The following is a 14738-nucleotide window of genomic DNA, read 5'->3' as shown; positions in this document are numbered from 1 at the left end:
TCACTATATACAGTATAAATAAATAGATAATAGGTTGTAATGAATCCTGAAAATTAATTTACCTATTTTCACATATTAAGTTACTTATTCACTTATTCTGTGAGAAAACTATATTCAAAGGTGCTATATCTTTAGCTTTTTTCCAGGAGGTGATTATTATCACATCCATTTTGAAACATTGCCATAGTTACCTACCTGAATGCAATCATCACCAGGTAATAAATACCTTGCACATTTTTACTTGTGTGAATTGAATTTTTGGGAAGTGACATCAGCAAAGAGCTGCTCTCAAGGCACATTAAGGTAACTTTTTTGCACCTTGTCTACATAGGCTGCACAGCAAAATATGAGCTGAGAGCCAATATCACTCTCATGTCTGTTCTTTAAATAAAAAATAAATCCACAAGATAGTTAGCTTAGCTTAGCTTAACGACTGGTAATAGCTAGCATGACTCTGTCCAAAGGTTCAAAACGATCTGCAATACCAGCACCTCTAAAGCATAATTACAGTATTAACACATTATATTAGAATATGGCTAGCTGTTTTCCAATGTTTCCAGGCTTCGTGCTATGCTAAGCTAACCATCTCTTGGCTCAAGCAACATATCTTACAGACGTAAGTGGTATCTTTTCCTATCCTTCTGCAACAAAGCCAATAAGGGTATTAACAGAATGTTGAACAATCCCTATAATTGTGAGAAACAAGCAGTACCAACAGCACTGGCTTGAGATTAAGGCTGGCACTCGATTCATTTCTTCATGGTAATTAAAATGTGTCACAATTAATCTGACAATGATGTATTGCTATTAAAAATCCCTCCCATATTACCCTTTAAAAAACACCATAACAAATGACTATATAACACACTGAGAACTGAAGTGAATAACACCTTTTAAATGAGTCAAGTCAGTTGCTGTTTATCAGATACTGAGTTTCCCAAGAATTTGCAACCAACTGAATACCAGAACGAAAAAAAAACTGCCCTTACTAAAGCTGTTTCTGGGTTTGTGTGTGTGTGTGTGTGTGTGTGTGTGTGTGTGTGTGTGTGTGTGTGTGTGTGTGTGTGTGTGTGTATGTGTATGTATGCATGCATGCATGTGTGTATGCTCGCTTGTGTAAACTAAGGACAAGACAGCCTGAGGTACGTTACAGTACCTTTGAACTTAAGGCTGAAAAAAGTGGTCAGGCTGGGTCAGAATGAGTGAGTCATGGCAGTGAGAGAGAGACAGAGAGAAAGCAAGAGGAAGAAATGTGCATTGGATTGTGATTCACTTACTGGGCAGCTGTGATGTGAACAGTACAGACAGAGCAACTTTGCACACGCTACTCCCAATAAACCTACTTAAGTGGATTAGCAATGCCACCCTGGGGGCCTCCACAGACTTAAAGCTCTTATCACAAACACACACCGAAACAAAACATACTATTTTTATCAGTTCCCTTGGTTTGTGGGGAAAGTGAGTTTGGGATTTAGCCGAGATGTCCGGTATAAGCATGGAAGCAATGGCCAAAAGGGACATATGATATCTTTCTCATGCGCACACAAATGCACAACTACTGGGTTTATGTTGCATGCCGTGAAGAGAGTGCATAGCTTGGCACCGAGGCGTGAGTGAGACCTGGTTGCTATTCAGGACACCTGTTGTAGCAGCCCGGAAACAGATGTAGCACATACTTTCCCAGTTTGATGTTGGACACAATTGGCAGCTGCTGAAGAGTAAAAAATTGTGCCAAAAAAATTAGGCCCTGTGCTTTGATTTTTTTGTATGTGTATGTATGCTCATCTGTCATGTGCTTATGACTGAGCCCCTGCCTCTCTTTCTATGTTTGTGCTGTGATTCATGTTTGTTATGCAGGTCAAGGCTGGCTGATTACATGGTGAACTGCTGGGTGACTCCGAACACAGTGAGCACCTGTCCCAACCAAGACAATCACCAAGCCTGTTTGGCCTCCTACGCAAGGCTCATCGGTCAGTACAGCCAGGGCTGTGGGTGACACGGTGATGGAGTGAGAGCATGTTTGTTTGTGTGTGTGTGTGTGTGTGTGTGTGTGTGTGTGTGTGTGTGAGAAAAAGCTGGAGTGGAATGATGGGAGATGTACATAAATGCACATTTACCTCAGAATGCCACAGTATTTTTCTCTAATTTCAGATGGTGAGATAGAGAGTGATTGTTATAGACAGCACAACATCAGTTTACTTTACCTTCACTTTCATCATGATGAGCAGGCAGAGGAGTGACACTCTCAGTTTGTTCCCTCCTGGCCTGATATCTCCCCCAGCACACTGGACATCATTTCACTACTAGAAGCAATTAGGGAGTAGAGGCACAGAGAGAGCGTTTACTTAATTAAAACTCTTGATGGCCATCTGTTTGCTCATAGTAAATGTTGCTCAAACAATGTGTACGGACTAGTACATGCATATTTTTCAATCCCTGTCAAAGTTTGATAACAGCACCATGGTGATGTTGCGGCGGCTTCACAGACTTTCAAATGCAAATTTACATTAGATAACTTTTTTTTCTCCATATTGGTTACTGAAGTGTCCATATTTTGGTATCAGTCAATGCTTCCCCGCCCCACGTGTCATAAATCGTGCAGTGTGAAGTGCTAATATGCCATGCTGCTTCCTGGATTTCTCTGGAAAATGCTACACAAAGTGCATCTAACACCCCTGACTCCAGCTGAAAGCACAGACACAGACAGATATTTGAAAAGTAAAATGTTTTGGTACAGCAGTGCTATATTCAAACAGACACTTCCTAAAGCACCTACTTTGCAAAATATTCATAACATAATGGCCTCTTTAAATCTAAAATAAAGCATTACAGAATGCTTCACCTTCCCATAAACTCAAACAGTGCAAACCTATTCCTATGACTAACATCTTGTTGTCCATTTTATACACTATTTACAATAACTGTAGTCCATTATTGTCCATTAGTGACCCATAACTGTTTGTCCTAATGTATGTATGTATGTGTGTGTTTGTGTCTGTGTTTGTGTGTGGATGCCCCTTACAGGGACAGACATGACTCCCAACTATGTCGACAGCAGCTTCTCCAACTGGACCGTCTCCCCATGGTGCACCTGTAAGGGCAGTGGAAATCAAGAAGAGGAATGTATGAACTTCCTGCACTACTTCACCGATAACACATGCCTAAGTGAGCCACTCTCTTTACTGTACTACTCTGCATGCATCTGAAATGTGTTTTGTAAGTGATAGGAAACAGTCATGTAATATTGATAAGACCATAAGCGCATGTGGCTGTAGTTACTCTTGCTGTCAAGAAAGAGTAAGAGTGAGCCATGAACTTTGATCTAATGCAACTTTAATGGTTTCATGTCAGATTCTGTTTTTCAATGTCTTAGAGCTTTCCAGTGAGATGACTGTAGATGTGATGTTGTTGTGGAAATAAAGAGGTGGTGTGAGGGGGGAGGGGGGTCTGGATACTCTTCAGACATCCAGGTATTAAAATGTCAAAAGAAAATTAAGTTAATTTAAACCTTAATTTATAAAAATTTAAATAAAGAAATGTATAAATAATTTAGAGGAAATAAAGCTGGAAGGATTAAATGAAAATATTTATGGATTAATGGAAGGATGGAACTTCTTGAAGTCTTAATGAAAATTTGTCTACTACATAGTTTGATACAATTTATCCATGGACACCCCTCTGCCCGCTGATTAACTTGGAATTAAATGTTCTTAGTTTCTCAGAAAGTCATTTCTTATCATTTCTCATCCCTCCTTTGGGCAAGATCTGCCCAGACTTTAATACAAAAGAAACCATTTGCATGTAATTTTCACATTCAATCTGAGAGCGTTAAAGGGCTTATCCCTTACGGGAGAAAAATGTCATGAAAAGGAACAGATCCAGCACAAATGAAATAATAGCAGAAGCTAAAATACATATCATCTGTACATCTAATGCATAACACACAGGGCGCAGCACGACAGAGTGGTTACTTAAAACATCCTTGTGCTTTTTCACTGAGAAGTAAAATACAGTGAGCTCCTTCCTTGCTATGGCGGAGCGAGCCGTGTCATCAGTGCTACAAGACACCATTGCCTTTAACATGTTCCATTGTGTGGATAATGCTTTCAGACCATTTCAATAGATTGCTGGGGTACCATTTTAGCTGAGTGTGCAGGATGAGGGATGAGGCTGGGAGCTGAGGAGGCGTCTTGAAAAATAACACAAAATGCAGCATCTCCTCTCTGCAGTCAAGGGGAACAGGCGATAAACTTCGACACACCAGAGAGGAGAATATACACAAAAATACACTCAGTATACAGTACTACATATATACAGAGTATATGTATATGTATATATTCTCGACCCTCATCAACCCCGCAATCTCAACCCTGTGTTTCCACTTTCACTGTTTAAATCATTTTTTACATTGATTGACAAACCAGAGCACATTGCAATTGAAAACCATTTGATACACAAATCATATATTATCCACACTCTCCTCTCCACTGTCTTCTCACAAGATCAAGCAAAAAAACAGAAGACTAGTATTAATATTTATTCAGTGTGGAGGCCAACAGAAAACATTCCAGCTAAAATGATCTTATAATTAGAGTCCAAACATAATCTGAACCCTGATCCCCCTCCCATTTTCTGACTCTGTTCCTCTTGTTCTTGTCTCCCTTATCTCTTACTCCATCTGTCCCTGCAGGTAGGCCAATGCATGCTATGCCCAGGGGTTAAAGGAAAACTTATACAGAGTCATTAAAAAATTGAATTGCTATTGGCAATGAGCTTAATCACTCAGTGGAACATTTGGGTGCAGTAAAACATCCTGCGTGGAGGCCCTCCAGCCAACTAGTTTGATTTATGACTTTATCCCTATATCTTACAGCATCTGTAGGGGGATTGCTTGCTATAACCGGCCCTGACAAACGCGATGCGTAACATCACAGCAGTACTTCCCTAGCTCTTAACAGCTAGCATTAAAGTTGTTAGACTTCACTGGTGAGCTCTGCTCCTCTCTGTGCTGTTATTTTTTCCTGCAGGAGCCCAAATCACCAGTGTCGAACAGAATAAGAAACATGAAGGCTGCTTTTGTATGTGTTAAGTGTGCAGGTGTATGTGTGTGCCTTTGTGTGTGTTTTGCTATACAGTATGTATAGTTCTGTGAGTGTGTGTGCAACACTGTGTAGGTGGATGTAACAGACACGTCTATGGGGCCATGCATCAGGAGTACTAAGCACTGTGTGTGTGTCCATCCGATTATGCCAACGTGTTCCACTACTAACTATCCTATTTGTCCTTTGTGTGGTGGTGGGGAAATGCCATTTCTCTTTTGTTTGGGAATGTTTTGAATTTGATCAGTCACATAAATCTATTCAAAGTCATCTCTGCATACTGACCTTATAATGGAGGTGGTTGCCAAGCAATTACATGCCTTGCCTTCTCTCCGGCTGAACAAAGAGAAACAAGCCTCGTGTTTTAAACGGATGAGCAGTGAAAAGGTACTCAGCCCCTATTTTACCATATCTAGCTGAAAAGCTGACTGAACAGGGATTTATCACATTTTTGCAGAGGCTCACACATACACTTAGACACAAAATTACACACATGCCTACAGTACATCTGCAGGAAAGCACTCATTTCGAGCTGATTGATTTGCTACTTTTAAAAGATCCCATTTCTGAGTGTACAACTGCTGGCAAACAAATTGGGGTTCATCATCTCAAGTGCTACTATTTGGTCAGCTTGTTGCAATTTGAGAACGGCTGTTGCAACATAAAAGGGTTTTTGTAATGAGCTGAGGACATGAACCAAAGTTGTTTGTATGTGATAAATGTGTCCATTGTGTCTCCACAGGATTCCTTATACAAGGATAATTACTTGCTAAATTGATAGCATAAACATGTTAGGCATTCAAAAGGCATAGCTTAATATATTAAACACGAGGCTGTATTTGTATTTTGTATTTTGACAGTAAAATCCTCCCCAGTGACTTGATTTTACAAACAAACCTGTGATTGCTGTTATTGATTAGTTTGGCGCACAACTTTCAAGCTTACTGACAAAGCAAAAAGACTAGCTCACTATACTCTTTTTACTCCATCCTTTCTCAATCCCACTCCGCCTTGCCTCATTCCCTCGGTTGCTAAAGATTGGGCATGGGACCAAGAAGTTGACTTAGAGCTGTCTGTCTGCTTGCTGGGTCTGTGCTGGGATGGCAGTCAGAAAATAAATGACTTTATATCTCTGTCCCTGCAGGAAATGCCATACAGGCCTTCGGTTATGGGATAGACAACATGCAGAACAAAAATGTGTCTGTCCCAGCTCCCTCAGCAACGGCGAAGATGGGGTCGGATTGGTCAGCTGGCACCTCAGAACCTCCCTTTGTCATCATCTCAAAGGTAATAGGTTTTCCTGAATTGTTTCATTGCTTGGGATATTACAAATTTTATGTAATTTATATGTAAAATGTAATGCTGCAGAGTCATTATTTACTGCTTGTCAATCAGGTTGCATTTTGAATCAAGGGTATTAATCCTGGAGTCTATCATATCATCTATAGGTCGCCTCATTATGTGAAATTTAAAGAGAAATAATTTTCTGTTACAATACATGCAGTACAAATACATCCATGCATACACAAATCCACACGTTTCCAGTAGTTTCGTGCAACTTCTTTGCATACATTTGTCAAAATGGACCAATTGCAAAAAGAACCACAAAATACTCCTCCACTCCGTACATGGAAGGAGGATTTTGTACAGCGACGAAATCATGAAGCTTAAAACACTGCACCATTCACATTCACATCACATTCAATCTCTATGCTCGTTAAAGCAATTGGCACATCAGAACAGACACTTTATGATAAGACAGTTCATGCTACACCCAAGATGATGACATTTGGTTGAAATATTATATTTCTCTCTCACACAATGAAATAGTGAAAGAAATGGGAGGTGGGGGTTTTAATCTGGATTAGAGGTTCTAAAATACTGGCCCAGGGCCTGTTCTCTGCTGAATGCCGTCTACTCTGAAGACTGCAGTCAACTCAGCTATAACTGAGTTCACCGTCTGGAGCAAAAAAACATCACTCTTTGCTGTGCTGCAAGAATGCACGTGTGTTTGTCTTTTAATAGAACTGTACTTCATTTTCTCTTCAAATAAAATGTGAAAATGACAGAACCATATTGTCCGCCAAAGACTCCCTCTCCTCTCTGTCTCTTTTGAACAGGACAGAAATATTTCACTGCACTTTGGGCCAATGAGAAGGTTTCTTTCTAGTCTTTTTTTTATCTAGCTGTTGAGTTTGATTAGTTTTCACAATGAAATATTGTGCGGTTTTACAGATGTACTTTAGATGTGCCGTGCAGCCTTCTGGTGTAAGACTAATGATGTTTTTCACCTTTGCAGGAGACCTAGTTACCAATCCCTTCTGTATTAGACACTGTAATATAAAACTGTACTTTGTAAAACCCGCTGCAGCTGTTGCTGCTGCTGCTGTTGATGTGATTGTTAATGTCTGTTTTCAGTGACTATAACAGATATACACAAAATCCAAGCAGTGTGCAGTGTTTATGAATGCAAATTTGCGTGCTGAATGAATGACTCCCATTAGACATCTATTTTGAGTAATTCCAGGGGCTTTCACAGCCATTAAATGGTCACACTGCACCCGAGTCATGCAGTATTGTCCTTTACGCAGAAATCCTCATTGTTGTGAAGACAGCAAATTAAAACCTTAAAAATGGTGCAAAGAAGAGAATTAATGAACAAGCACCAGCGATAACAATAACAGTGTGTATGTTTGGAAAAGGTGCTGGAGAGAGAGAGAAAGAGAGAGAGAGGATGGCGGGAAGGGAATGAATGGTGGAATTGCTCTCTCCAAAGGTTCTGTGTGTGTATGTCAGTATTGATGCACCGCTCTGTGCCTGTCTCACTGCAGCGTGGTGTTTAATTTATTGTAAAAATGGTAATTAGGAAACAATAAGACGTGTGATTACTCAAGCAGGAAGTTTATAATTAGAGAGGGAGCTGGTAGGGACATTTTGGGCGGCCCTGCGTACTCAGACAACTATGCCTGGCAATTAAAACTTGTCAAACTTCCCTGGCAGATAAATTGGGGGAGTGATGTTATGGTTTGAGTCCTCTTGGCAGAAGACTGACTGTCCAAGGCTGTAAATCTTACAATAGCCAGCACGGGCCCCATAGTACCACACACACGTGCATGTACACATGTGTAAAAGTCTGGCTAACAGAATACACTAGGTTTGTAATGAATCGATGGTGACAAACTGCGACACCAAAGAATAACCTATAATATGAAGCACAGTTAGAGAAGAGTGAGTATATGAGAATCTGTGGTCTGTGACTAAGCCTGTTCATGTCAGTCATGCTGCTCTCTTATAGTGTACAGTGTATTTTCAGCTAATTTAGATTCATAATTATTCAAAATGTCACAGCCAGTGGTCGTGGGCTTTATCCCATGCTCAGTGAGTAAACATGTGGGCTGAAGCATGGTCCTGTGTGTCTTGTAAGTCAGGGGGGTGGCCATCACAAGTTGCTTTGTTTACATAGATAAAAACAATAATTTCCCCGTATATTAACATGATTCTGTAAAGTTTGATGAGGGAAATTATATGGCCCCAGTGTTATTTTTGCTATATTCCCAGGGTTTGTGTGGGTCTCACACATTAGATCGATTCTGTGTGTCTTATAATTGTATTCCTTATTTGAATTTTAATGTCCTCATTTAACTGAATATTGAAGGAAATGTTAAAGTTGAACTGTTAATTTTTATTGCATTTCAAGGTTCATTTTCAATATAATATAAGCCAACCTCTGTATGTGCAAAGCCCCTCTCCAACCTTGTAGCCTTTGGGAAGCTGGTGTTGTCTGTGTTCTCATGTAACACTGTCCTGTGTTGATTTTCAGCTCAATTGAATAGAATTGATTGAGGACACAAACTACGTAACTCGGGGTTACTCGATAGCTAGCCTCAGGAGATGCAACACGATTGCACGCGATTTGACAATAAGCTGATTATAAAGAAAATCACTCGCTGTCTACATTTGTAGTAACCTGTTCAATGGCAAGTGGAATATATTCTTATCAACAATTTAAATAAATGCTTATGGATGTTTCCTATCCCCTCTCTATCTCTCTGTACATGTCTTAAAGCATGAGTAAATGTCAATGCGTTTTGACATTGTCTGTATTCCGTCATGGCTAATGCATGTGTTTGTGCTTTTAGCCTTGTGTTTATGTGTGTGCGTACGTTCTCATGAGCTTGAGTGTATGTGTGGATATTGGCTGTAGCAAAAGATCTGGACTCATGTCAACAGGCTGCTGCCACACATCACTGCCCTTGCTAATTAATTGGCTTTTAGTCGCGGATGTGTTTGGTGCATTGTCAAGCTACCCATAGCTTCCCCCCCCCCTTTTTTTTGGCAACTGTCTTTTAACCATTTCTTTGTACAGCGTTGAGTATGCACAAGCCCAGGTACTGTGATAACTGCAGCTATTTTGGATACCCAACCTTTCTCTCTCTCACTCTCCCTCTTTCCCTTTTCCTGTTACAGGAAAAAATATGCCTGTCCTGTTAATATAATTCAACACCATTTTCTGTTTCATTATTTATTTTCTCATTTATATGTTGCCTTGTTCTGTTGGAAGATGAGGTGCTTGTAGATAACATCTGAGTAGATGTTTTTTCTGTGTACAGGAAAATGGACCAAAGTGCAATCTCTGCAAAGGTTACATTGGTGAAGATGAGTTGAGGGTATGGTGGTGGTGGTGGTGCTGGCGAGGAGGAGGAGGAGGAGGAGGAGGAGGAGGAGGAGGTGGTGGAGGAGAAAATGTTTCATGTTCCTTATGATGTGCCTCTGTATTGCTGTGCTGGACTGAAAATGGTGCCTCCGCAAATTGAGTGAGACTGCTTTAACTTGGAGGCAAATGGTTATGCTTTGTGTTACAAGAATCCCAGAAAATTGAAAAAGTATTCAAAATGCTAACAATTTTATGGAAAAGCACATAATAAGGCCATTGTAGTGTGGATATAACAGTGGAACTGCAGGCCATAGAGTTTAATATCTGGTCTGATGTGTTCCCACTGCTCTCTGCCATTATGTGAACGGTGTAGTAAACTACATGGCTTTCTCTCAGTTTACACGTTGTACATACGTTTATTTTCTCTTGAGGGTAAGAATAAACCTTGTAATGTTTTGATTGTGCAGTCAAACTGCATACAAGGGGTCTTGCAAGTGTTTTGTTCGGCCTCTACTTGCTGTAATTTATGCCTTATGAAATATTGAAAGAAATCCACAGCTGCTGTTGGCTTCTGTAGTGTGTGTTTGGCTTTGTAGCATGTTTTTCTTGTAAATAAAGTCTGTAATGATAGCTTTAAAAAACGTTTAGAGACTTGCTGGAACAACCTAAAAGTGTTTTTTTTAAAGAAAAAGTCATCACAAGAAGCTTTCCTTTGTTGCCAACTTGTTTAAGAAGCAGAGAGCATACTAAGCAGCAGGGGCTTGAAATATACTTCACATATCAAAACATTTGGTGGATCAAACACTTAATGTTCGTGCCAAAGTGGGTCTGCCATGGATACATGTCATTTCTTACTCTTGCTCTGACTTTCTGACTCCTGCTCTCTCTTCTTCTCCTCAGCTCTGATCCTGTCCTGTCTTACCTTCCTCAGCACGAGTGACTGAGTCATGTCTAACCTTTACACATCTCTCTCCCTCTGTGTGTCCCTCTATCTGACCAGTATCCTGAACCAAGAGACGGTGGCCTGGACAAAACCGGGGGCCTGCCAGAGGATCACTCTGCCTGTCTGTGTGCCAATGTCTGGGCTCTAGTTCCCGGCCTGGCTTTGGCTCTGGTCCTGGCCCAGCATGCCTTATAGAAGCGCCAGGAGGAGAAAAAAGAGGTCATCCACCCACAAGCTGATCCCAAAAGCAGAAGGTGTTATTTCTGAGACTGATATTAAGAAGGCTGAATCTCCAGGCAGTTGACGTAAATGGCATTTATGAAAGAAGAAAAAAACAAAAAGAAGAAGAAAGAGGTGGAAAATATTGAAATTTTACTATCGTGAATTTGTTGTTCATTTGATGTATTGTTAGGGCGGACCAATGTGATGAAGCACATGGCTTTAAAAAGGACCCTTGGTAGGAGAAACCATGAAAGCCATTCTCTGGGAATGAATCTCCCTCTGACTGAGACACAAAAACCTGGAGGCCTGAAGCTGATCATGTTAAAGACTTCTGCACTTTTCTCACCAAAGGAGGGAGAGAGGGAATGAACAACATAATTAAAAGAAGACAGGATTGACAGTAAAGAAATTGTTGCAGAGAGAAAAGGAATGAGCAAGAGATAAATGGGTAGAGTACAGGCAAAAAGAGAGAGAGAAAGAGACATTTCTGCTATCAGTCACACTTTTTTTGTCTTGAATTGGTTCTCGACTTAATCTTCTCTTGGATGAACAGACCACAAATTTAGGGGCGGGGATGGGGGATGATCACATTCTGTCTCTTCAACACAAGTGTAAACTCTAAACTGTAAAGCCTACTCAGTGTTCTAAGTGTTGGTATAGTATCCGTGACCATAATCAATTTACAGTACAGCTCTTTCATTTGGGCGCTACAGTAAACTTTTTCAGCAGGCTGTGAAAAGAACTAAATACGGCAACATTACCAGTTAATGGTTCTTTGGTCATTTGAGATGTTGTTGTTGATAACTGTGGGTGTACGCCATACGTCCACCTGCACATGTGTATAATTCTGTCATGTATATAAAATTTCTTTCATTCAACCGAATTATATCTTCAGTACCTTGAATGGACATAACTGTTAACCTAAGATGGCTCTGTTTTGAGTATTGGTACTAATGGAAGGCCTTCATTATCTGCGTTTATATTTGTCTATAAAGGTTTGATCATAAAGAATGTCTACAGGGATGAGATTAAACGAGCTCAAACTGCTTGGAAAGCCATAACCTGTGTGTGAGTATCATGCTGTGTTCACTGAGTGTGTGTGGACAATTATTACAATGTGTATGCGTCTATGTTTACATGCAGGAGAAAAGTAGTTCATAAGGAGCAGTTTAAATTGCCAGTGTGGGAGTTTGCTCTATCCCCTCAGAGAGCAGAGGTTATGATGCATAGTGTAATTAACGGCAGGTTTTTGGAGGGTAAGGACATCCACCAGTTTTGGAGAGTGTCTGTGACCCAGCCTTTTAACTCTATTGTTCCTCCTTTCATAGAATATTTTACAGACCCCATACTGTAGGCCTCAATTCACATATATACGACCATATCTATTTACTGAAAACAATTTGAACATGTCCTTTTTTGTCCAAAGTTTGTATTAAGCTGCAACTTTAAAATGTAACTTAACAAAACGTTGTAAAAATGTAATAACTTAAAGGAATAATTCAACATTTTAGAAAAGACATTTTCTTTCACTCTCTTGCCAAGAGTTAGATGCAAAGATTGATACCCTTGTCATGTCTGTACACTAAATATGAAGCTAGCGCCAGCAGCCGGTTAGCTAGCATAAACAGGGAAACAGCTAGCTTGGCCCTGTCCAAAGGTAAAAAAATATGACTACCAGCACCCAAAGGTGCCAAATTAAGTATTTACCTTTGGACAGACCTTTGTTTGTATTCTTTGCGCTAAGCTAACTGGCTACTGGCTTATTTAGCAAACAGAAGTGAGAGTGGTATCGATCTTCCATCTATATCCCAGCAAGAAGGCGGCAGTTTTATACTAACTTTATACCAAATTTACGTCATAAAGAATTGGTTCACATATTTTCGAGTCCTTTCAATACTGAAAGGCCTCATATATATTGAGAAAGCTATTTGCTGTAAGGACTGTGGATTTTGTCCCCTGTGTTGGAGTAACTCTAGAAAGAAATCTCATCAGGGCCAGTGTGGACAGCGACCGTAACATTTCGACATGTGAGTGTCACATTAAAAACTCTCTGAAGTCATTCACATTGCAGCATTACAACTGGAAAGTCTCCAGTGGGTAGATTTCACTGCTTAAAACTAGAGGAGCTGATGTCTTCAGCCAATCAGCAGTGTCCACTATTGAGAGGACTAATGTATTATATTTATTCTGTATTACAGTATATTTGCAAACAAGAACAAACAAACTGAATAGTGTTGGAACTTTATTTTAGCCAATATATCACTGTATTTAAACAAGAATAAGAATATTGTTTTAGCCATGGTGCATTCCTTTTCTTTTCAACATATACAGCCTCTGACATGCTGAGAAAATACTCAAACTTCCATTGGCATGTTTGCCAATGAAAGATGTATTTTTGTATGTTTATGCATACGTATTTTTTTTCCTTGCAGTGAATAAATGTTGACTGATGCACAATCAGTGTTTCCACCAAAATGTTTATGTCTTCAGGCGGCACATCAAGTCTAGCGCTCTGCCACATAAATGCATGCTACTGAACCAAACAGCTTTATGTTACTGGCTGATTTAGAAAAAGGTTTACAATCTGTCACGGGAACAGATGTCAAATTAAACTCTGCTCAATATGTTATTGCTAACTGTGGTTGCACCATATACACTGTGGTCAGGTCTGGGAGAAATTATAGTCATTACCTAAACTGGTGGGTTTACTGCTCTGGGCTTCTGAGAATATAAAATGTCAGACACTTGAATATAATATATATAATTTTTCATCCTGAGCTCCACATTCAACACATTTTAACAGTGACATCGTGTTTGATGTTTTGGCTCAGCCTTGTTATCATTTTGGATGTCAAAAGATATGGTTACTCTTCGAGGTAAAAAGTACAGGCAGTTCCATTTTAGAGATTTTTCACCAGGCTTACAGCAAATAATCACACATTTGTAACATCAGTCATCATTTCAAACAACCAACCAAGTATTTTAAAAGATAAAATGACACAGATTACATAATTTGTGCTTTCTATCTACAACCCATCTCAAGCATTTTTTTTTTCATCAGATATTGTTACTGGCAATGCTGCAGCCCTTTTGAATTATAATGCAGCCTTGTTAAAGTTTACATGCTGCTCTAAATTACTCTCATGGTATAGAATACATGATTTGCAAATATTGTTGTAAAAAATAGCAAATAGGTTTGCAAACAGTTCAACTTAAACAGATCTATCTAATCATCTATCTAAAATAGGTCTACGACATCAACAGCAAAAGTCAGTCTCAGTGTTTGAGAATCAAAAAGCATCTTACATCAACATTAAACAATTTCTGAGCTAGAAATCCATCAAAGATGAAGCAGAGCTGCCAATTCTACAGCAGCCCCAGTAGTCCATAATGCAATACAGCCATAATATAGCGCAGACCCAATCACAGACACAACCCAGTGCTCAAGATTGTTTCTCCAACACAGACATGGGTCCTTTTTATAGCATGAAAACCATATTATTTTTCTATGTTTGCATTCTCATATTAAATTTAAAATATAGTAAATTTGAGCTCACTATGGCGAGATGTGTTTGTCCAGTTTGACAGTTTGGCCCTTCTTTACTTGTAGTCATTTACACCTCTATGTATTTTACATTGTGCTTGAATAATTTACAGCTCAGTAGCGTCTACAGCAGGATTATTACTGGGACATGGTAAAATGCAAACAGACTGCAGCATTTGTGCCTGGATGATAACAGGAGTCTGATGTTGTTTCTGGGTTATATACTGTGAGAAGTCACTGACTGACACTTCATGTTCAACCATAAAATGTTTTTTT

At 39.6% G+C, this 14738-nt stretch overlaps 1 protein-coding gene across 1 annotated transcript in view; it reads left to right on the top strand.

Moving 5' to 3' along the window:
- Nucleotides 1-13375, top strand: part of LOC127376337 (GDNF family receptor alpha-2) — a 46429-nt gene extending 33054 nt beyond the window's left edge. The window contains exons 5-8 of the mRNA XM_051423112.1: nt 1858-1970; nt 3025-3165; nt 6244-6386; nt 10754-13375. Of these exons, the coding sequence (XP_051279072.1) occupies nt 1858-1970; nt 3025-3165; nt 6244-6386; nt 10754-10891 (535 nt within the window). The 3' untranslated portion in view covers nt 10892-13375. The remainder of the gene's footprint in view (nt 1-1857; nt 1971-3024; nt 3166-6243; nt 6387-10753) is intronic.
- Nucleotides 13376-14738: the final 1363 nt, after the last annotated feature.

Source organism: Dicentrarchus labrax, unplaced genomic scaffold (assembly GCF_905237075.1).
Source record: "Dicentrarchus labrax unplaced genomic scaffold, dlabrax2021, whole genome shotgun sequence".
Taxonomy (NCBI): Eukaryota; Metazoa; Chordata; class Actinopteri; family Moronidae; genus Dicentrarchus; species Dicentrarchus labrax.
The sequence above is the reverse complement of the archived record's forward strand: the minus strand, read 5'-3'. Positions and strand labels throughout refer to the sequence as shown.